Source organism: Tenebrio molitor, chromosome 7 (assembly GCF_963966145.1).
Source record: "Tenebrio molitor chromosome 7, icTenMoli1.1, whole genome shotgun sequence".
In the NCBI taxonomy this organism is placed as follows: Eukaryota; Metazoa; Arthropoda; class Insecta; order Coleoptera; family Tenebrionidae; genus Tenebrio; species Tenebrio molitor.
This window is the reverse complement of record NC_091052.1, coordinates 9,246,756-9,270,855: the sequence shown is the minus strand read 5'-3', so window position 1 is coordinate 9,270,855 and position 24,100 is coordinate 9,246,756. Positions and strand designations below refer to the sequence as shown.

Genomic DNA, 24,100 nt, shown 5'->3' with positions numbered 1-24,100 from the left:
CCAAGACAAACGTTTCGATAAAACAAAAGATGCGGTAGCATTTGTGATTTGTTTTCACCTTGTACAATCTCCTTAGAACCAACCTTTTGCCGAAGTCTTTTCCATTTTTCGATATCACTCAACACAAATTCCATTTTTTGAATAAATAAAAAAAATGTTAAATTTGGTCACACCGTAGTCTTTAGACGATTGCCATGGTAAAATTTTTGCTAAATTAACGAACAAAAACTGTTTCTATATTATGGCGCAAACTTTTTGGTAAATACTGCATAACATTCTGTACCTTCAAGCTCTTCCTCAAAATGTTTACTTTTACTGATTTCATCGTGCATTTCCTTTTTTCCTAATATTGTGGATGTCATATTCAGCTTAATGCATTTATTCAAACGCGATTGAAGGAAAACTAATATCAATAAAAAGCGACTGAAATCTTTTATTGTATAAGGCTTCCAACTGGGAGCACAATCGACCTCCTCTCTACTCAATTTAGAAAATACGAATTCTCCTCTCCATCCGATACATTTAACTTTTAAATAACCGAATTTCGCACTGTTGCCAAATTGTTGTCGCTGACAACATTTGTCTATTTGCAAATTGGGTTGTGCGTCAAAGTCGCGGCGAAAAACTCGTAAAACCTTCCATTTTTTCGAGATGCAACCGCGGGGGTGTGATTTTTCATGATTTACCCACCGCGGCTAGGTCTATATCTCTGCAAAAAAAAAATGATTCGGGGAGTACGTAATCATTTAGCCTCGATATCAAGCAGGCGGCGAAACCGGCAATCAATTTTCGTTATTAACTTGATTCCCGGTAGTACACAACGGGAAGTAAGACTTTTTCTAATATGAACGAATGTAGTAAATAATTTAGGTCAGCACTTGCCGGGGAAACACATATATGTGGGATGAAGGTCCTCTCTGATAATGTTATGTTTGGGAATAGGATGAGTTGAGCGAGAGAGACAGTCGAGAGAAAGGAGTCAGATCTAACGCCGTGAAGCAGGTATATAATCTGCTGCGGGTGACACACGGTGCGGGTGCATGCGGCAAAAAGGGAGTATGTTACAGGGGAACGAACTTAACTGTTAAAACACAAATACATTTGTATAGAGAGACCCACCTGCAAGTCTTGCTTAGCTGCCTCCGCTCCTGCCCGAGTGTTAAAAGTCACAAATCCCACAGGCTGGAAACAGGACGGTTTATACACGAAATTATTAACACAGGACCCCATCTATTTTAATTACAGTTGTTGGGGCCACAGCGTACATACATCAACGTACTACGTGGACGCCGAGATTTTTTCAAACAAGCAACATTTCATATATAAATGAATGTGGAATCCTAGTAGGCGTTGAAAGTTTGCCGGCTCAGAACAAATTGGTTTTACTGGTTGCCTATTGCCTAGCTTATTTAATAAATATAAACGGGGTGGCAAATTTCAGAGCCATCTGCGATCCCACATTTTTTTATAGACAATTCTGTACTGGATGTGGGGGGTAAAGAATTGAAACAAGTGCCTGGAGAGCATAATTTTTGTGAAGCCGCTTCCGATAACACTATTTGAACAATAAATGAAAAATTAAAATTTCAACGGTAATAAAAATAGATGGTTCTCCTTATATCTCCTTGGACACTTACCGAAGCGGTTTTTCCATTTTTGCTTGTAACTTTCAGTAATGATCCCTCGTAACCCTAGGGAAGAGAAAAAGAGCAATTGAGTAAACGAAGCGCAATGTTTGCCATAAATGTGTTTAAATTGGTGTCGCTAAATTGGATTTTCTATCGGATAAATTAAATTCTGTCCTAATTAAAAATAATTGGACCAGAATGGATTACATAAACTACCTGTAACGGTGACTAAGTGAAACGGTCTATAAAATGAAATAAATTTACCTCATAAGCCCTGAATAATAAATACAACTCCCGAGGCTTGGCATCCATAGGTAGTCCGCTTACGAATAATGTCCGCACCTGGAAAAAAAAAACATTATTAACGACGGGAAGTCGAGAAAATTAATAAAAGCACCGTTGGTCGTCCAACAACCAAACTAATGTCTTCAAATTACCAGAAGGTGATTTATGTCGGGTGGATTTATCGGTAAAGAATTCTGAAATAATTTTGTACAGAGTTGGCTGTCGGGTTAAATGATGGGAAAAGTTGCGTCCGGTAAAAGACGAATCAAATTCCAGCTTGGTGAACAATAAATGTGATTAGTAAAAGAAAGCTGACGTTCCGTTGTTGTGTCGTCGACTTGTCTTATTTTGACTGTTAATGGTGTATTAATATTCCGGAGGTGTATTGTTTGAAGATGCAATTTAAATAATTAAGCGAGCTTTCCGTTGCAGTGGCCGACTGTTTTATAGACGTGCTCTGGCAGCGGAGCTTTCGAGTAGTCGTTGAGCTTTAGAAATGAGGATGAAAGAGAAACCTGTGTCACGTGAAACCAGGCGTTCTCTTGCAAAAGCTAAGGATGAACATTTCGAGTAAACAAATATCCTGTCTTTGTGATACTTGCGCCTACGCCCTTTTGTATACCCACTTGAACGTTTATTGGGGATGTTGCGTCACGTCAAACGTGATTCATATGTGTTAGATTACGCGACAGAGTCAACAGCTTGAAAAATTCAATAACCGGTATATTAGGGCTGGGAGATGAGCCCGTCCGGGCACTCTTATTAATTTGCTTATTCCTTCGGAAGGTATATGCGAGATTCCAGTTTATTGCTCCATTACGTCTTCGATCCGAATTAAATCCGTTCGGAGTAGGGAAATATCGACGTCTATTCTTTTCTCGAGTTGCTCTTATGATTTATCCTTTTCACGTTCGGTCTCCGAAGACTCTTTCTACGGCGAAAGTTCCGAAAACTATTACTCGAAAAATCTTTTTACATCCTCCGAGATCTTGTCGCGTCTAAACGATAGCGTCGAACCCGCTGAAGGGAATATTATACATCATTTAAGGGTTGATGTGTTTACTATCTGCTGTTTTCCCAACTTAATCAATTCTTTAATGTCGCTCGTAAAAAACGGAAAACCGCACCTTGTACAACAAATTACCTTCGCACAACGAGGGTACGTTTTCGGATCCTGATAATTTGACGTACAATCAGAAATACCTTGCTATAATTACTAGGCAGCTCCGTTGGGAATCTACTCCTAATTATTGTTTTGATCTCCAGTTTTAGAATATTACAGCTACCCACGTAGGAATCGTTGCAAAATGTGTAATCTGACAGGATGACTGTTCCTCTTTAGCAGACACAACAAATCCCTTTTCCCACACAACGAATGAAAGACAACTTGTCAAGCAATTGTTTCAGCGGAATTTTTTTCCAATTTTATAATAGGTACTTCACAAGTCATTAATCTTCCACATCTTCCCGTTTTTGTTTGTCTTTAATTCACTGTATTTACTATGAAAATTAAATTAGACTTGTTTTACTCTTTGTACATCTTTTTTCGATAAATCTCAGCTCCGAAAAATTCACTGTTTATTTTAAAATAAGGATTGTCCTTACTCTACTCTAAAGATAATTTACCACAATTAATAACAATGGATTTTCTTTACGTACTTCTTCACATACATATCTTAATTACGAAGATTTAACGCCTTCAATCACATTCGAAGCTATCAGATATTTTTGTAAATTTTTCTTTTAAACACATCTATTTTTCGTTGAAAAGTCTTCTCGACTGGGGCAATTTGGATCAACGAGAGCTTTGTGTGTCTTCAGATTCTTCCGATGTTTGATTTTTTGGAGACATGAAGTCTCTAGTTCTAGGATTGCGTTTAAGAAGTTCAAAACAGACCAGTTTTCATCTTTATCTCCATAGATTTTTGACATTTTTGCGACTTTTTCTTTTTTGCTTAAGACTTTCCTTCTCTGCAAGGATTTGAGGATTTGGAACAACAAGTGTCTTTAGATTCTTCCGCTTTTTTATTTTTAGGAGACATAAAGTATTTAGTTCTAGGACTGTGTTTAAAAAGTTCAAAATAGACCAGTTTTCATCTTTTCTTTTCCATCAATGTTTGATATTTTTGCAACTTTTTCTTTTAAAAACATATATTTTTCTCTGAAGTTTCTTCTTTGTAAAGATTTGGAACGACTAAAGAATGTCTTTAAATTCTTCCGGTTTTTGATTTTTGAGAGCTTTTCTAGTTCTGGTATTGTATTTAAGAAGTTCAAAACAGACCAGTTTTCATCATTTTTTACCATAGATTTTTGATATGTTTGTGACTTCTTCTTTTGAAAACATTTCTTTTTCGCTCAAATCTCTTCTCTGCGAAGATTTGCAACAACTGGACCCTCGAATGTCTTTAGATTCTTCCTCTTTTGAATTTTTAAAGACATGAAGTCTCTGGTTCTAGGATTGCCTTTAATAAGGAGTTTAAGAAGACCAGTTTTCATCTTTATTTCCACAGATTTCTGATGTTTTTGTGACTTTTTCTGGAACTTTGAATGTCTTTATATTCTTCCGCTTTTTGACTTTTTGAAGACATCATGTCTCTAGCTCTAGGACTGTGTTTAAGAATAAGAAGTCCAAATCAGTCCAGTTTTCATCTTTATCTCCATAGATTTTTGATATTTTTGCAACTTTTTCTTGTGAAAACATCGCTTATTGCTTAAGTCCTTTCTTCTCTATGACCATTTGGAACAACTAGAGATTTGAATGTCTTTTAGATTCTTCCGCTTTTTCTTCTAGGACTGTGTTTAAAAAGTTCAAAACAGACCAGTTTTCATGTTTTCTGTTCCATAAATGTTTGATAGTTTTGCAACTTTTTCTTTTAAAAACATCCTTTTTTTTTTCTCTGAAGTTTCTTCTTCTCTGCAAAGATTTGGAACGACTGAAAAATGTCTTTAGATTATTACGTTTTTTTTTAATTTTTGGGAGTTTTTCTAGTTCTGGTATTATGTTTAAGAAGTTCAAAACAGACCAGTTTTGATCTTTTTTTTTTCATAGATTTTCTATATTTTTGCGACTTTTTCTTTTGAAAACATCTCTTCTTCTCTAAAGTGTCTTCTTCTCTGCGAAAATTTGGAGCAACTAGACCTTAGAATGTCTTTAGATTCTTCCGCTTTTTAATTTTTAAAGGCATCAAGTCCCTTATTCTAGGATTGCCTTTAAGAAGTTTAAGAAGACTAGTGTTCATCTTTATTTCCATAGATTTCCGATACTTTTTTGACTTTTTCTTGTGAAAATATTGCTTTTTTACTTAAGTGTCTATTCTTCTCTGCAAAGATTTAGAATAACTGGAACTTTTAATGTCTTTAGATTTTTCCGTTTTGATTTTTTTGGAGACGTATCTCTAGCTCTAGGACCGTGTTTAAAAATTCAAAACAAACCAGTTATTCTTTTTTATCCAAAGATTTTATATATAGGTATTTGCAACTTTTTTTTTTAAATATCTTTTTCGCTACGTTTCTTCTCTGTGAAGATTTGGAACAACTGGAGCTTTGAATGTCTCTAGATTCATCCGATTTTTAATTTTTACAGGGAGAAAGTCTCTAGTTACAAGATTGTGTTTAAGAAGTTGAAGAAGACCAGATCTATAGAAAAGAGATTGCCGATGTTTTTTCGACTTTTTCTGGTGAAAAATATTGATTTTTTGCTTAAGTCTCTTCTTTGCAAAGATTTGAAACAACTGGAACTTCGAATGTCTTTAGATGCTTCCGCTTTTTAATTTTTAAAGGCATGAATCCTCTAATTCTAGGATTGACTTTAAGAAGTTTAAGAAGACTAGTGTTCATCTTTATTTCCATAGATTTCCGATGTGTTTTCGTGTTTTTCTTGTGAAAAATGCTTTGGAATTTTTATGTCTTTAGATTCTCCCGGTTTTTGGATTTTTTGGAGACAGCTCTAGGACCGTGTTTAAAAGTTCAAAACAAACCAGTTATCCTCTTTTTTCCAAGGATTTTTGATATAGGTATTTACAACATTTTTTTTAAATATCTTTTTCGCTACGTCTCTTCTTCTCTGTGAAGATTTGGAACAACTGGAGCTTTGAATATCTTTAGATCCTTCCGTTTTCAAATTTTTAAAGACATGAAGTCTCCAGGACTGCGTTCAAGAAGTTCAAAACAGACCAGTTTCCATCTTTCCACAGATTTTCATTTGATTACTTTTGATATTAACGTTTTTCCATTTTGTCTTGCGTGACAACAAAAAGAAAGTGCCAGCAGCGCTAGACTCGTTCCTTTGCCAGTTTTATTCTCAGCAACGGAATTAAAAAAATAGTCACAACAAAAACCGACCAATTCTTTTTATACCCGAGCGATCCCCATCAATGTTGCAAGTATTAAAGGAGTCGAACTGGAAGGATCACTTGAGTTGAAGACATCTCGTGACTGTCACGGTAATTTTTCTTTGAGGCATTTTTTTCGTCTTCTTTAAAATAAGCCATTTTTGTTGAGAAGCCTCTTAAGCAGTCCCGACGTATTCTGTTTACAAGAAAATCCCCATATTGCTGCACAGCGTTCATCTCCCCTTTTCCTCGAATTTAATCGCGGCGTGTTATTATGTTTGCTCCATGAACCGTGCGTAATGCACCTCGTCTAATGGAAAACTAAATAATAAAGTCAGGTTTGCCCAAACAGAGCAAATACAAAAGTTTGCCGCTTTTCCCATTAAAGATAACAGATTTGGACGGCTTACACAGTGCCACTAATTATCAATTGTGAGTAGCCTTACGTTCGCCGACTGGCACAAGACTTTACCAATTATTATAACTCGATATATATGCAAATCTGGAGTGTTATAGTCGGAATATGGATGCCGCTTACAAAAGCTCCGTTGACTAACATCCGGCTTAAATTAATTCCGCCGTATCATATCGATCAGGTGCATTTAGCCCACGATTTATTACCGATGGGCATTATCTTGACCGCGGGGGCGTTCCAGTCCCCCGACAAGTCTCCACTTTTATAAAAACATCAATTCACCGGAGGAAAATATGTCAGGCTACGTTCCGATACCGAGAGGACAGTGTGCACGCATGTCGTGCGAAACGCCACGTTCTGTCAAACGGTACCAACTGGGAGACGCCATGACGAAGGTAGAATTGGCGTGAAATGTTGGCAGACATTTATATTTAATGCTACCAGGCCCCTCAAGTCGATGGATAAATATTTAAGCAGCAGCAGCAGCAAGAAATGGGTCTCTTCTGACAGCCTCTATATTACGCTACCTTTACCTTATGCACTTGGAGCGCGTGCTCCAACTTCACGTAAAGGTTACCGGAGAATATTAGTAAATATTTAAAGATCCGTTTGGCAACCATCGACAATGAAACTTCGGATGGGAGTTCTCGTTGAACACGTCGTCGAGTCAAACTAATATTAACGTGACGTAGATCGCGCATCTGCTTTGTTACATTGCTGTAATTACGCTTTGGAGCTGTCGGGATCTGTGACATAATTTGCTACTCCGGACGGTTCTTCAACAACCTGAAACCGCATTCGGAGCTTCCGAGACGTGCCGTCATCCTCGTTCAATTATTTATCGCAAACATCAACTATTTTATTTAATTAACGTCGTCGAGCTCGTACTAATATTTTGCAAACAGCTTAACTCTCCTCGAGGGTTCATTAAGAATATTGCGGAGTACTTTGACCCCTTCACCACATCGCGAAACTCCGGAACTCCTGGCCTTTGACTAAATCCAACTTTTCGCCAAAGACAACATTTGCGTCTAGAACATCCTCAACATCACACCTAAGTGCTGAATATTAACTGATTCCTATTAAGGGAGTGTTTTCCATCGACTACTTTTATATTTTGCAGCTTTCATTTCAAATTTGTTCAGAACGTAAAAAAATCTACTTTTCTTCTTCTTCTTCTAACTTCTAAGTTCCTGAAGAAACTGAAGTTGTATAAATAATAATTATAAATATCTGAGTGTGGACCTTCTCCCACAAAAGCTCCGGCGCCATCGCAAGTTGTCTTTCTATTTTAATTTGAAAGCTCTCTCCTGAACCGTGGTACGTTTTCATAATTTCCAACTTTCTCAGCCAGGTCCGGCTTACAAAAGTTGCCACCAAAAAACGATTTATATTCTAGTGAGGTGACTGTGTGAAAGCTGGAGGAAGCAGCGCGTACATAGACACGTAAGGAGCTTATTTAGAATGACTCAAAACTGAGGCTTTATTACCAGTGAATACCTTCATTAATATAAAGGACTTGGATGAACTTGCGGTTGCGTTCCGGCTATACACGGTGGTCGGCCGGTGCCCCTTGAGTCTCTCCTTTACATTATGAGATATAACATTTGAAATATGCATGGCGGCGCTTTGCGATGTGAAAGCCCCCACGAATGCGGCGGCGGAATGGAGGGGCAGGAACGTTTACTCTGGAACGCTTAAAGTAATTATTGACTCCGGTGCGATATAAATTGATAATCAATTAACCGGAGTCATTAATTGCCTCACACGATTATCTGTACAGTCAGTCGAAGCACTAACGTCGTCTGGTGCAGTGCACCACAAACACATGTTTATTGGGCTTTTTTATTGCGGGTGCTTAAGCTGTCATGCCATATCCATCACTTTTCTAATATTATTTATACATGAGCTACTTCATTCAAGTGATGGTATTAAATTGCCTACAAAGCACTCATCTTGATTAATGCGATGCTCCAGTTTTGTGGTTATGTTGTCGTTATGGTGCTCCAGACGTTTTTAAAATACGCGATTTTTCCCTCAGACCGACGCCGAAACATCTCCGATTCTATTTCGGCACAAGACGGAGGAGGCTTTTATATAAAGGATCGCGATTAGGAAAAGTGTATAATATCGGAAATAAACGTTATTATTTTCGTATAAATTTCGTTCGGGGCTGAAGTGAATGTAAGACCGAGACTGAGGCAACCAATACAAATGGCGTATTCGGAATGGTAAATGACTAGCTCGGAGCTTTCTTAAAATATTGGTGGAATGAAGGAATACAGATAAGCAAATAATAAGTCCTCGTCGTGGATCACACGAGTTACACAAATATGCAGATGTGGCTGTGGCTCAAAAAGTAAAAGGAAGTCATCTGTCCAGGCGAAGAATGAAAAAGGGAGACAAGTTGAAAAAAATCGGCGTTACGACTAAAAGACTTTTTTGAGAAAAATATTTAATTGTAAATTAAACTTTCATGAAAATCAGCCTAGTAGCTCTGGAGATATTAACGTTTAGATGCGAAAAAATGTACTCTCTTTATTTATTAGTTTTTGCACTTTCTGTCCAGCACGATGATAAGATAGCGTGACGTTATATATCTTGTGTCACTTTTAGATAAATGAGTTATCCACCAGCGAAAGTCTCGTCGAAATCGGTTCAGGATTTAAGGCTACGGAGATGGACAAACATACGAAGAAACAGACATTCGCTTATTAAAAAAAATATTTTTAACGTTGTTAATATACATAGAGGAGGGCAAGTACTCTTGGGTTATTCACATTTAGTGAGAATAATGTGGGGTCCAAATGAGACCCATGTGGGATTCCGGACGTTTATACGAAATTGTCTCAAGAAAATCTGAAATTGATTTGTCGTGAAAAAAACAATTTATGATGCTGTTGGATTTATGTAATTTATGACGATTTTGGGTGAAGCTGTCAAGTTTACTAAAATCTGTACGAAGAGTGTGAAGCACCTGTTAGAAATAATTATCATAAATAATTCCAATATCATTGTTGGCTGTGATTTATATTTGTAACTATCGACGTGCCGCCTCTTCTAGATTTCTGCTAGAATATAAGTTTGACATTTGACGTTTCGCACTTGTCACTTCGCAGTTTTCATTATCATTTTTCGAAGTGTTATTTATGATATTATGAGTTAGTTAAAGGAGGGAACGGGTATTTTTCAAGACTATCTCGTCTAGGGTATTCGTTAGTCCAGTAAGAAGTGAAAACTTTGTACACACACTCTAGCTAAAAATTATTTATTCTCTGAAACAGGCTCTACTTACTGATATGTCTTATTTTCAAAATGGAACATTGAACAACGGTAAATGAAGTTACTCAATGTCAGATTGTAAAAATGCCTTAAAAAATATCCTAACGGTCAAATCCACGATATGTCTTTGGTTTCCACATTGCAGACATAATCAATAAATTTGTTCAAATTGGAAGTGTAAATAAATGAAAATGAATTAGAAAACCTCCAGTTTCTGATGAAGCTGTTGAGGATTTAAGGGAATGTTACAGCACAATCCACAAAATGTTTGCAATATGTGAAATTCGCAATATTAAGTGAAACGACAATTTAATGACATGAATTTAATTAAATTACACGTTACTGTTGTAATATTAACCGTGCAATGTCCCAGAACATTTTTGAAAATAAGCGAAGAAGAGTAATCAAGTATCTGGGGCGTGACACTGAACATTTTCAGTCTTTTCTTCTAGAACAATACAAAATGTTGTTATGCTTTTGTTGTTATTCAATAAAATTGGAATCAATTGAACAGACGAATTTTGTTACTGGTGGTTTACTTTTAATTATTTTTGAAGCCCCTTGTTTCTAGGCAACCAAGTAATCATATCAAGTTACCTTTAATAATGTAGGCAGAACAGAAACATTTATAACGAGTCTTTTTACAAATGAGCGTACACAAAATCGGCTTTGCGGTAATTAGTCCACGGGAAAATGTTTCGCGCTGGATCAAAATCGACCGAAATCTGTTGAATTTTTTGCTAAACGGTGACATTTTGGGCAAACCTTGCAGACGGATCGATCTGCGGCGCGCCATAAATTTTCAACTGGTCCGGAATTAATTTGGGCGTGGGGGGTGTGCACGGGCGCGTTATTTTCGCCGATGTTTTAGGGTCGTATTAATGATTACAAAGCGTCGATACGTCCACAACTGGGTCATGAAACAATGGATGGCGCAGGGAGGATGCATGAATTATGATCGCGGGGGGCAATAAGAGTACACAATTTTCGTGAGCAAATAAGCGAACAATCACACATTGTAACAGAGGGAAATGATTAGTCGGCGTTTCCATTCTCCACACACAATCAAAGCAGATGGTAAAACAATAGAGAGACGGCAATTGCAGTAACCGCACCACGGCGTGTGTTATCTCAGATCAGAAACCCCGTCTAGGCTATTACGTAGCCGAACCGCCACCCCAAACGCTCTGTGTACACTGCAATCGCGACGTACGTCGTGTTTGACTTGGCTGAAGTGCCCCTCCGCAAGAAAAATTAATCTTCCGGCCGGGAAAACCCGATCCGGCTTAGCGCCGCTTGCACCTGCGAAGGACAAAAATCGTCCTGTAAATTTCGCAACGACCGCTCCATTTTTATTACGGCGTCGAGAACGGCCGCCTTCCACCTCTGATCTACTCCGGACCATTAAAAAACTTTGAAGGGGCCTTCCGGACGACTCGAGAAATCTCATTTTGTCGGCACAACGAAATCATTTTCGAACGAGGGGAAAAAACAACAACCACCCGACCAGTTCCGCTGCAAACTGAGCACCATCATCGACGATTCACGACGTAGACGCCTCCTGATTGGTGATCCTGATTACGTACGTGCGAATAGATCCTGGCCTGATTAAAACATGTCTCTGATTATGTGATTTATGCAAGAGATGTAGTCGAGAGAAAACAGAAGCCGACTCTCGCCTCCGAGCTAACTAAATTAATAGTTCCGCTGAAGATATCCTTGATTTTGTTCGGCGGTAATTAATGCTAGTTAGCTCCACCAAGAACCGACGATTAATTCTTCCACAACATTTTTTCGAAATTGATTCGCGTCGATTCTTCCTGTTGGGGCACATTTTAATTTCATGGTCTCTCCGCTTGTAAACTCGTTGTTTATTGTCGTCTTCAGACACTTGTGTAAAATTGAACATTACGTGGAAATATAACCTGTTACGAGTATCGCTCTTTGCCAAGTTGTTTATTTTATTTAGAGGCGGCATTACCGCTTGCAATAGGGGTGGTATATCTGAAGAAAACCGGATCCTGACACCCCCAGGGGCAACGTTCCACAAATCCAATAAACCGAGTAAACTATTAAAACACCTTGAGACTTCAAGTGGCATTTCATAAATGATTTACCAATTGGTCGACGTTTTAATTGAATCTTCCAAATTCGGTCGAGAGAAAAACGTTATCGGAGAATGCGGACCAGAACAATGGGAACAAATCCTCGCACGGCTTCTCCCATTATTCCCGGTAATTAGTGATAGAGGAAAAGGAAACTTCCGGACAAACAAAGAGGACATCTGGATAAATTTCTAAAGAGATCCCGGCCGAATTCCGATCTTTTCAGGAAGCGCCAGTTCGGCTTTTATCTTCGGCTAGCAGTTTCCATTAGAGTTGTGCGCGTCGTGATCGTCACTCTGCTACAACTGAGCTTCCAAACCTCTGCGGGATTGTCTGATATTGCGGTTTGACTCTGAACCAAGTCGAGCGCGAGGACGATAGGATACGCCAAATTGAGGAGGCTCCCAGATACGCGGTTTACACTTTGTTTAATGCCGCAACTCCACCTGCAACAAGAACAAAACTCGACAACCTATCATAAACCGACACGCCGATCTTTATTAATAGAAAGATTTCGAAAATATTTACGTTCTGCAGGCCCGATTGCACACGTCAACGGTACTATCACGCTTTAATAAATCTATTTCGGTACTGACAGTATCTCCCCCCATCAAGAACGATAATCCCTAAATGCCCTAACAATTCTCTTATATTTACTAGTCCGACGAACTTTTCCTGGCTGGCGAAAATTCTAATTAATATGAAAATAATATTCCCGAGACGCTCCAAGATAGCCCATTAAATCCCCAAGAGATCCCCGGACTTAAGACAGTGAGGAGAGCCTCCCGGACCGGTTTTGAAACGCACTCAATTTTTCTTCATTAACTGCTGAAAATTCGCAGGTTCGACTCCTCCGGACTAGATCATTAATTACGTCAATTCAAATCGACAAGCTAACAAACACATAAAAAGTAGATTACCGACAATTGCCGCCGTGCCTACGCAATCCGGCGCCCATTAACTTAAATTGCCCAATTTGTTATGTTATTGATTTTATTGGTATTGTTTTTACAACCATCCAACTACATCCAACTTCTATTTGTCATGTACTAAGTTGGCCATCACATTTCGGATGAATTATGGGCCAGGTCGTGCCCACATTAATGAACTACAGCTTCCTTTCAGCCACCATAATTTATACGGTCGATTTGTGGTGGATCCCTCAAACGCAGTGTACATTTGCCGGAGTGGCAAGTACACATTATCATAAATAAAATAATAGGGTGGTCTACCCTTCGAATACACCATCTCGTCCGACTAATTAAAATCTAGCGGGAAAATTTGTTTTCGAGTTTCTCTCAACAATAATTCTTGCAACAAAAAATATCAAACAAATCGGCCTCCATAAGGGAGAGATAGTCTGCTTAGGGGAGGGTCTAAGACCCACGTTCGGGAAACTTCCCTTCCGGACCCTAAAATTCGTCTTAAGGATTTCAAGGGATAGTCCTGATAGTCAGTTTCGTGTTGATTAATTTTTTATCAACGAAATTCAAAGTTATGTTTAATATTTATGCAACCAACTTTACACCGGGATATTACCGGTTTGCTTTGACTTGACAAGGTTTCTCTCATTAATCGAGTTAGGTTGGAATTAAGGGTCCACGTCTCTCGAGTATTCCCCTTAATGATAAAAACTTATCCCCGTATTCAAATACTTGCCGTTGTCGCACTTAACGAAGAACAAACCTGAATGGAAACGTTTAAATGAGAGTTGGTCCGTATAATATAATTTTTTGCACAGATCTTCCCTTTTAATTTAATTCTAACAAGGCTCTTGGGGTTTCCTCCATTCAGAGCCTGTAATAGACACTGTTCCGTTTCCGAGTCGAGGTATAATGAGTTGGCGAAGACTGTTTATTCTTGGTGTCCAGTCGTCGAGACGCACGATTCGGTCCGCCTCCCTTATCCGTAATCTCCTTGGGCGTATTTTTCAAAATTCGGTCTTGGCTTAATTTCCGGTTCCATTCCAGGAGCGTGCCAATTTGTCCGTGTGGTGTGAGTGTTTGGCGGCGTAATTAACAATCACGCGAGGATTCTGCTTTTTCCGATAAAATATAAAATTCGATTGGTTCCGTGGGGTCGCCGGGTACGTTTAGATTCGTTGCATATGTGAACCGGAATATTGGGAAATGTCTGTTAGCATAATTGAGTTACGTGTTCTGTCGGGCATAGAATCATATGCCTGGCATAGAACGAATATTACTTGGCATTTTTCAATTTTACGGACGAATTTCAATTTCCAAAAAAAGTCATACCGCCGGATGCAAAAATTTAATTGACTGCAAGAACTCCAGGCCATTCCGGAATGAAGAGAAGTACAGGTACGAAACAATTACCTGGATATTCGCTCTCTTGTAATCTCCACAATAGAACGTGTTGATGAACTTTATTGCACGGCGATCACGTTTTGTGCTGTCGGAAACTCGCCCCGCCAACTTTCCAAAATAAGTGGATAGTGTTTCCCGCAATTTGTAAGCTTTTGTGATCTAAGCGACCTCTCGGACACGGTGCCAACACCGGACGGATTCCGACAAAATTTAGAATATCGCCTGGGAAGAGCCAGGAGAAGGTCGTTTGGTCCTTCGAGCAGTTGCGACCTCGACTCCGTCTCGGTCTTCAACCACTGTGCTTAGCACAAAAAGACTCACTTCTACTCTTAATGATACAGGGTGTCTCAAAATTCGTGAATTTCAAATTCAGAGCGTTGTAGGAGATTACTTCAGTAGTCCAAATTTGTAAATAAAAAAAAAATTGGGACTCCCGCCACAAAGATACATTGGTCTGAAGGTGCACTCTTTGAAGTGCGTTATCTTCAAATACAGGCTGAAAAGTTCAGTGTTTATTGTTATTTATGGTATAGATGATTGTGGAAAATAATAACGTAAAACAATTTTTTGAAAAATAGCTTTACTTTGGAGTAAAAAAATCTCAAATTTTTGAAATTTTTCTTAAAAATGGAACGGCAACGTAGCTAGAATAGTATTTTGTCACTGTGGATATGAAGGCTGCTATGTATTGACAAAATTAAAGTGCTTATATTTTCTTCAGGAAGAGATTTTTTTTTTGGTGTGAAAATAAAAAATCAAGTTCTGTAATCAAGACTTTTATTATTGCCAAAAAATATTCAGTAACAGTTCTAAATGCTGTCCATGCTTCTTCTTCAGTCAGATTACACTTATGAATGTCAACCCCAACAAAAATACCGTCCTTAGATGTATTTGTAAATTTAGAAATTTATTACAAAGATACAGCAAAAAGCACATAAACTGTTTATAACGAGTGTTCATTTAAATTTATCCTCAAAGCTGGTATTGAAGTCGATTGTGAACGCTCCACGGATTACAGATTACGGATCAGCCGTTTAAATCTAACCTCACTTTTTGCATTTTTTGTGTTTTTACTCAGCAGACGGACGAGTGGTACGTTCACAATCGACTCTTCAACGCCAACTTTGAGGATAAATTTAAATAAACACCCGTAATTGTAATTTCTTTCATGAAACCATATTTTAACGCTCAAATGAGATCAGTTCATGACATTCTTATTTATCAACCAGGTGTTCTACTGTTTTAACTTATTTCAAAAACATATCTATTTCTTCATTTATATTTTTAATAATTCTTTTAAAACTGATATCAGTTCATTTATGCCAAAGCAGTAGGTACGTGATAGACAAAAAATATTTACATACTAAACAATGATATTTGAAGGTCTTCAGATAACAGCTATAGTGAATCACATTGTACGTTTATGTCGGCCTATGTTATCTTTAACCACCTAGTTGGACCTTTTAGACCCAAATATTAACGTGGAGGTTTTATGTATTAGGATTTGACAGAGGATCATGGTCGAAAGATAGCTCTTTCATTTGAATTTGAACCGAGATTTTTTATTATTATGCTACTAAGAAAATCTTATTGTTGTTATATTTTTATCAATTTCATTTTCTTTTCCAACTCTTGACCACTATGAATCTACAAATTGATTCAGCAGCGCGGCCAAGTTTCCGCGCTTGGAATCCTGAGGAGCTTTCGGGCGGCGCTCGAAGCTCCGATCGGCGAGTAAGCCGTCAGAGCGATTCGGCGGGACGTCGGGATGCGACGTCCGCGCCTGCAGCTCGTTCGTGAAGGACCACGAGACGTCTCTTACAAATGAAGCTGCAAAATAGCGGTCGCGTTCGTCTTGAGATTTGCTATTCCAGTCACGGGACGGCGTTCCGTAAAGTGGCGCAACCATCCCTCTAGCTGTCGCCGTACAAGATCATAGTTTGTTTTCGGCGAATAACCAAACACGTTCCGTAATATGTCAGTCGACAGAATGCCAGACGGCCGTTGCGAGGACGACTCTCTTTTATTGCATATTTTTCAGTGAGTGTGCTCCACGCGTTGACAATAAAACCCCTCCGAATTCCAGGTGAGGAAGAACGCGTCTCCCGACAAGATTTATGGGGTCGGTGATCTCGCCGGAATTATGTCCGGACAACGCACTAAATCATTTTTTTACGTCTTAGGTGCGCGATCCCCCCTTTAATATTACGCGCGCGTGCGAGCTTTCAATTTCGTTATTCGTTGTTGTTCGTTTTGTTAAAGTTTTAATCGGCCAGCAGGAAAGTAAGCAATCTTGGCGGAGATACGCGACGGCCAATCGCTGCTGCGAGCTTAAGTTTATGCCCCCGATACGTGCCGAGCATTTCGCCGGAGTGATGAAACAAATGCGGCGCTCAACAGCGATCTAAAAGCTTTCAGTTAACCTAGTTACATCGGCGGCTTAAGATGTAGAAACGCTCTCATAATTGGGGACTCTTCGGAAGTGACAGCTTTCCCGACGGGAAAAATCCACCGGTTTTATTCTATTAGCGCCTGAACTCCGCCACCCAGAAAAGCCATTGTAATTTTTTATTAATGCACCTTCATATCCATCCGCGAGATAAGACGCACCACTCTCTCTCTCTCTTTAAAATAAAAAATGCATCTCACCCGTCGTTTACGTCAAATAATAAAAGATGAGCTCCGGAACGGTACCGTTATCGCAGGATGATCCGACGTATGAGGTTAAACACGTCAAATTTACGTCAAGTGCCAAACGTTAAATCCGATTATCTTCTAATACCATTACGAGGTATGGCGCCATATATAGCTGTACATCCCCCAAATGAAGCAATTTCGTTTGATTGATACCACTTTTTTCCTTCCTGCAGTCGAAGTGCATCGCACAAAAAATCCACAAATGAAATTCTAACTCCAACTTTAACGAACTGCGCTCTAGCTTAATGCCGTTCACTTAAGTTTTAATGCATTCTAACCAATTCAAACACTCACCCCGTTTTCTATAAACTCTCCAAAATAAAACGATCCATACGATAAAGTTCCTTAATGCTGTTGGTTAAAATTTCACCCTACATCGCCATAAACATTTTGTGTTTGTGCAACGCAAATGTCTTTTATTATTCGAACAACTCCATTAACTCTTGGTCGACACAACCAATCGCATCGCAACTTGGGGTTGTTTTTATTTGTATTGAGAAAAATAAGACTTTGACTGACTCCCGTCGAAAACTGGATTAATTAAATTTAAACAAGATCAGTTTCAGAAATTAGAGAAGACGAAGTGATTAATAATTTGTTTTTTCTTTTGAACTCGGTCGTGCAGGAGAAGAATTTACTTCGGCCAAACGACGTCGCCACCTTTCAGTTGCAGGAAGCTCGTGTCAATAGAGAAATCGCATTTGCCGTCTGAAATGTGAAAATCTTTTCATCCGCACCGACTGCTCATTAATTATGTTAATGGGTAGGTTTGTGTTTTTGCCATTCATCCGGTGAAAATATCCCGTAGTAACCCTTTCTAATAAGCAGAGAACGTAAAATTGTTGTTTGCTGAAGTTAATTTCGTGTAAAATAACTCGTTGAAAATCACATTCGCCATAACACACGAGTTTCCACAGCGGGGATTAAACCGAAGCTAAACTAAACGGCGACGCTCAAGTTCCACGTTATTGTTTTCTTCCTAGTTGACATTCTGGATGAACATCTGTCACACAAAACGAAGACGGGCATTTCCTTACTTTGAAATTATATAACAGATGTGGAATATTGCTTAAGGAAACCTTGCCAAGATGAAATACGAATTTTATGTAGCAGGGATCTGAATTCTTGCAGGAATTTTTTCTTATATTCGCAGGAAACGATTCCACCGGAGTTTGTCATTAATTGAACACCAGTAAACGGAACTAATAATTAATTCCGTAGGCAATTTCGGGGATGAAGCAAGGTAATTCGGTAGTTTGTGACGATGTAATCGCAGAACTATAATCTCTGTTCCGAATGTAGCTATTATACGTGCATGACATGTTGGAATTAATAATAGCCACGGTAATGCACTTTGTGGCACAGTTCAAATTATCTAAATGTACAAACAAATGGTTTTAAATTGGTATTTTATGTATTATGTACAACGTAATGTGCAAGATAACGTAGTGCGCAAGTAAAATAATAAAAACAGTCTGATCCGGAAGCGGAACACAGGAAATTAGCTCTAGAAACGAGACCGGATTCAGCTTATAACGTTTTTATTATAGACCCACTGCTGTTCCTGATAAAGATATAATCAATATTTCAATATTTCATAAGTACAATGGAATCGAAACGAGATTGGTCGAGTGACGTCTAAAAAGGACCTTGTCACAATTTTATTTATTCTTTTAATCTGCGCCCTCCTACTGAATATTCAATTCCACAGCAGGCAAAAACAAATTCACTAAATCACTTCCAGGCGTCAATAAAACAAACTTGTGATTAACCGGAGTAATCCGGGCAAACAGATATGCCACTCTCGCGCGCCAAAAATCTCGTGCGACCTGTGTAAACACCAAGAGCTGCATCGCTCGCAATATCCACAAAAAGCACGTACGTTGCACTTTCGACGTGCGCTTTCCCAAAGCACATACAGCTTTAGGCGTGAAATTCCTGTCCGATCGAAAATTGAAAATGTTCCGGGCGTCATTCGGGCTTATCTGTAAATAACAGGTTGGTGGAACAAGCGTGGACATTTGGGCTTAAGCTTGTTCAGGTTGAGGACTTGTTTGTATACGGCGGCTTTATCAAAATCGTAAAACACATAACGCGGAACGAGTCGCAAAGAATGGCCGATTTGTCCTGTGGAAGTTAATAAGATTAGAACCGTCCGTCGTCACACGTCGAACCGAGATTTTTCGTTCGGTTGTGGGGGGCGGCGCCAGTGATTAAATATTTTTTCGGGGTGAGTGTGACGAGGCGCAAATATGATGCGCAAACATTTGGGAGAGACACACTTTGGGGGCGTAATGAGCTTGCGAAAAAAAAGTTAATATTTCAGTTTCGTGTGCGGTTTTTGACATGAAGCTTTCACTCATGGAAAATATTTGTGGTGGGCTCCCACTTTAAAAATGTTTCTTTCTCGGTTTATTAGCGCGTTGAAATATTCCGGCGGCAGTGCTGACTCTACAGCAAATATGGACCGCGGCCGACCGGAACAACGAAAAAATTTTGTTACAGAAGTTTAACAATAAGAGTATTTCTAAAATAGAAAAATAAAATGTAAAAAAATATTAATGATTTCCTAAAAGATGATTTTAATATGAGTAGTTGATGATTTATTGGAAACGAATACTAAAAATAATTTTGTGTGTACACTCGGCTATCGCCTCGGCCCACAAACCGTGCTCGCACTTGCAAAATGACAGTGTCTGGCCTTGTGATACAAATAACTACTGAATAAAAAACCAAATATGATGTTTTCTAGGGTATTAGTTAATCAAATTTTTCGTATCCCACCTCCACCCGGCGGCACGGCAATTTTGCCGGAGTACATACACTATTACGGATAATACTATCAAGTAATAGTGCAGTGCTTATCAACATAATTACCGGCGTCTCGCCTCCGCATTTTGACTTTTTTGTGTTTTATGTTCTGTGTCAATGTTAAGGAATTTCCTCACGATATGACATGAGTATAATAATATACCTTTTTGAATTTCAACCACCAATGTGTTCTCTAAGTCCAAAATTTTTAAATTTTTAAGAAGAGATTGCGGTACTATTCCTGTTGCTGAAATTATATTTTATTATTCTTACAGAGAAACGTCTTCACATTTTCTCTACTCTACTCTCTATTCGATTATACAATAATAATAGTTTTGAATGCTTGTGAGTTCTGATTTAAAATCAAATTTAATTAATGTTAAATTAATTTTGAAAAATTGGTAATGAAAATGTCTAAATAAAATTCTATAGAATACTCTGGAATAAAATAGGGAGAGTTTGAAGGTTAGTGGATATTGTGGTTTTTCACATAAAGCTCTCGCTAGCGACGAACGTGGAGGATACCAGTCTGAAGTATGCTTTGTTGGTGAATTATTATCATTTTAAAGTACCGAAAGTTGTGCGAGCTTTCGTGTTCTGCCTCCTTAGCAAAGAGGACGATGAACTGACAGGACTAATTAATTAATTTATGAAAAGCTACACTTGTAGAAATGAATGCTTTAATTGTCAATATTATGGCGATAGGTATCTAAAAAATTATTATAATTAATAAGAATAATAACTGATCATTAATAGAAAATAAAAGTTGGTATTATTCATATCCCTTTATTTACACAGAATTTTGTCACATTTTCTGAAGCTCTACCCGAGCTTTGAATGTTTGGGTTAATTTTAATTGAATTAATGTAAATTTTGTTTAAATGATTTGAACCAAAATTTTACACTGAATATCAAAAAACAATCTGAAAAAAAAAGATTCTTGAGAAAATCTGAATTTTTTCAGGATAGTGTTTGAAGGAAGAGAGCAATTTAGTGTTTCACATGAAGCTTTAACTGGTGGAAAATATTTGTGGTTGGCCTCCAGTTGAAAAAAATTCCTCTTTCTTGCTTCATTATTGCTTTAAAACATACCGAAAGCTGCGGAGCTTTGGCGTGCTGCCTCCTCAGCAACCATGTTCGACTGACAGGACTAATAGGTTTTTGAAAAACTGCACTTGTAGAGTTGAAGCCTCGTCCTTTGAATTTTTTCGCCGGGTTGCATTTCGCAACGGAGCTTTTCAATTTGAAATTGAAATTTACATAGTTAACAGATCAGACGAAGCGTAAATCAGCTTTGCCCCGTATGATTGACATTCGTCGAGCGTTGTAACACTAAACCGATGCACATAAGCTCTCGTAATTCTCGTTAGGAACGTTTTAAAGGTAAAACGGATTGATGGTCTTAATCCGTGGAATACGTCGAGCCATACTCAACTAAAGTAATCGACAATAAACCAGCGAAGCGCAGCAAGTGCCATCTTATTTACCAAGATTCGTTCGTGCGTGATTGATCGGCGGAAAAATGTTAAAGTGGCGGGAATTTAATTTTGTAGATGGCGTTGCTCTCCTTTACCGCCGATTTTAATCTCCTTTTTTGTCACGTAATTTTTTATTATTTCGTTTCGTTATCGGGTGCAGAGCTTTCGAGCTTGCCGCCAAGGACGACAAAAAGGGGTGATGATCTTCAGCACGCAATAAGCTCCTTACCTTTTTTTTCTCGTTAGGGGCGAGCTTTCAGTTTTAATTTTTAATATTCAAAGCCTTTAATATTGCACAAGATGAATTGCTCCTGAGCTCTTCAAAGTAATTATGCGTATCGAATTTTCCGGACCTCAAGATTTTACGAAGCACTCTGTGTCGTAACAATAAAGAATTTATCAGCATCGGGTGCGTGCGGATGTTAAAAAACAAATCGGGTTTGTCATTGTTGTAACGTGTTCGACATCAATTTCCTCGAACGCATGGGAGGGTAAGGAAGAATCAATGGCGAAATTGGTTTTGGAGTTCCATGTCGCCAGGCAGTCATCTCTGAAACGAATTGTTCAGTTGCATGCTGAAACATATTTGCTATTTACTTTCATTGGCCTATAAGTCTTCGCATGAGTGCTTAAAGCAATCGAGGTAAAGTTTCTTTTTTGGCCTCCGTTGTTGGATGACTACGATTTAGTCTCACGGTCCGCTACGTTAACTCCACACACTGGAAATACGAAATTCTTTCCTGTGTCGGACCGGTTCGTATATAAGCAGCATTGTGGTCAGACAAACCAATCCTGCGAGGAATTTCAAAGGACTACCGTGCCATGAATTTTCACGTTCATCACCCGTGAAACGACCGGAGATACTCGTCCTGGATGCGCCCCCAAAAAAACACATCGCTTATTGAATTCATAAACAGACATAAAACCTCTGCCCCGAACCAATTCAGAGACGTTTTTATCACAAACTTTATACGAAAGCAAACTTCACAAATTCAAAACCGACTCCACATAATGCCCCAACTTCGCACCACCACAGAGACGCATTATTCGTGTATTCCCTCGTCGGCCCGACGAAAGAAGACGCTGCCGAGGACGTCGCCGGACTGCAGGAAATTGAATCGAGGTGTCGACAAAAATTCCTTCGATTTTCCAGATTTTCGATAATTACGAGACGTTTCAACGACGTACTCGGTCGGATGAAAACAACGAGAGCCTCTTGAGATGTGGAGGTGATGTTGCACGACGCGTCAGCCTCGGGCTGGCTAATAATTAGTGTCGCCCCTGCATTGTATTCTGGAACACACGGACTCCCAGGAGAGTGCAAAGGAGTGTATTGGAGTCGTTAGACCGTCTCCCTTCTCCTCTAATGAACTTGCTTACGAGGACGACGTGCTGAAGTGCGCTTCTCGCTTTCGAATGCGTCTTGTATACGTCCACCCCATGCATATTTCGGCGGCATCGACTTAATTACTTCCAAGCTCGAACTGTCGTGAAAGGACATTTTGCCGCTGTCTAATTTTTTTCGCCGTCACTCTTTACTCTTGGTATATTCTCTTCGTAATAAATTCATGACTCTAATCCAATAACGACTTTCCTGCATTCAATTTCCAACGTTTTAGTTGCCTGAGGAACGACACCTCTTCGAGCTTCTATAAGAGGCGATTCCGCTAATAATCGCATTTTGTGTAATGCTCTTCCGAGCTCTTTGACAAAGGTTTATTATATAGTTGGACGTTTCTCGTTCACACTTTCATGTCTTTTTCTCAATTTTCCTTTGACTTATCGCGCGGCTTTAATCTAGGCATTATATTAACAAGACCCCCTCCCCCTGTTTGCCTACTTGCCCTGGAGTTCCCGTCCAAATATTCAAATGGTGCTCGTAAATGTGTCCTCCGAGAGAAACCGAGAAGCTCTCTTGACCAGTGGACGGATTTCACAGTCGACTCCTTATTTATTGAAGCTTTCATTTGTGGATTTCTATTAGAGCTGGCTTTTTCTTGCATTTTATTGTCCCTTTTATTACTTTATTACCTTCCGCTAGTAAAATTTTTACTGCTCGACTTGGTAACGTCGCCGACATCCTGCAAGTTGATTCTAATTATTTTTTAGCAGTTATGACGAATTCCACATTCAAAAATTATCAAGTTCATCGAATATTTACGACGTAATCAAAAGTTTCTGCTCAGAAAGTTCTTTGTCCCCGCCTAATATTTGTTCTTGCTTCCTATAATTTCCCGGCGTATTTGTTCAATTCGTTTGGTTTCGTAGATTAAAATTCATTTTGCAGTGTATCTTTGTGATTTACTTGAATCAATACCGAAGTCGGTATACAGGAAACTTTGGGCAAACACGCGACATTGCTGCACTCCCGAGTAGACCAATTACGGTCTCTTCAGAGTTAATCCTTTGTACTGCTAACCTGTCTCAATGCACTTTGCTAAAAAAAATCTGGTGTGCGAGTTGAAGCTGGAAAAGCTCAACACGGCAATGAGTGAAAAGAAATCAATTCTCAAGTGTGAGAGCAAAGCAAATTGCAGGGAAGACGAAGAATGATGACAAAACTCATAAATCAATTACAAATGTCACCTCGTCATTGATCTTGAGCAGGTTTGTGCCGGATTTGCGAAAGGGGAGCTTTACAAAAGCTCCGGTGTCCTAGGAAAAATGCCTCCACGTCGCGCCGTATACGAGCAGCGTGCAGATCAAAAGAAATAGCTCGAGGATGACTCCGTTCAAGATTT

At 38.9% G+C, this 24,100-nt stretch overlaps 1 protein-coding gene across 7 annotated transcripts in view; it reads right to left on the bottom strand.

Moving 5' to 3' along the window:
• cpo (couch potato) overlaps positions 1-24,100 on the bottom strand; it is a 104,527-nt gene that overhangs the window by 8,632 nt on the left and 71,795 nt on the right. For all 7 annotated transcript variants that reach the window (XM_069053097.1, XM_069053093.1, XM_069053095.1 and 4 more), the window contains 3 exons: positions 1,893-1,970; positions 1,638-1,691; positions 1,120-1,182 (listed from right to left, as the gene is read on the bottom strand). In XM_069053097.1, the coding sequence (XP_068909198.1) occupies positions 1,120-1,182; positions 1,638-1,691; positions 1,893-1,940 (165 nt within the window). In that variant the 5' untranslated portion in view covers positions 1,941-1,970. The remainder of the gene's footprint in view (positions 1-1,119; positions 1,183-1,637; positions 1,692-1,892; positions 1,971-24,100) is intronic.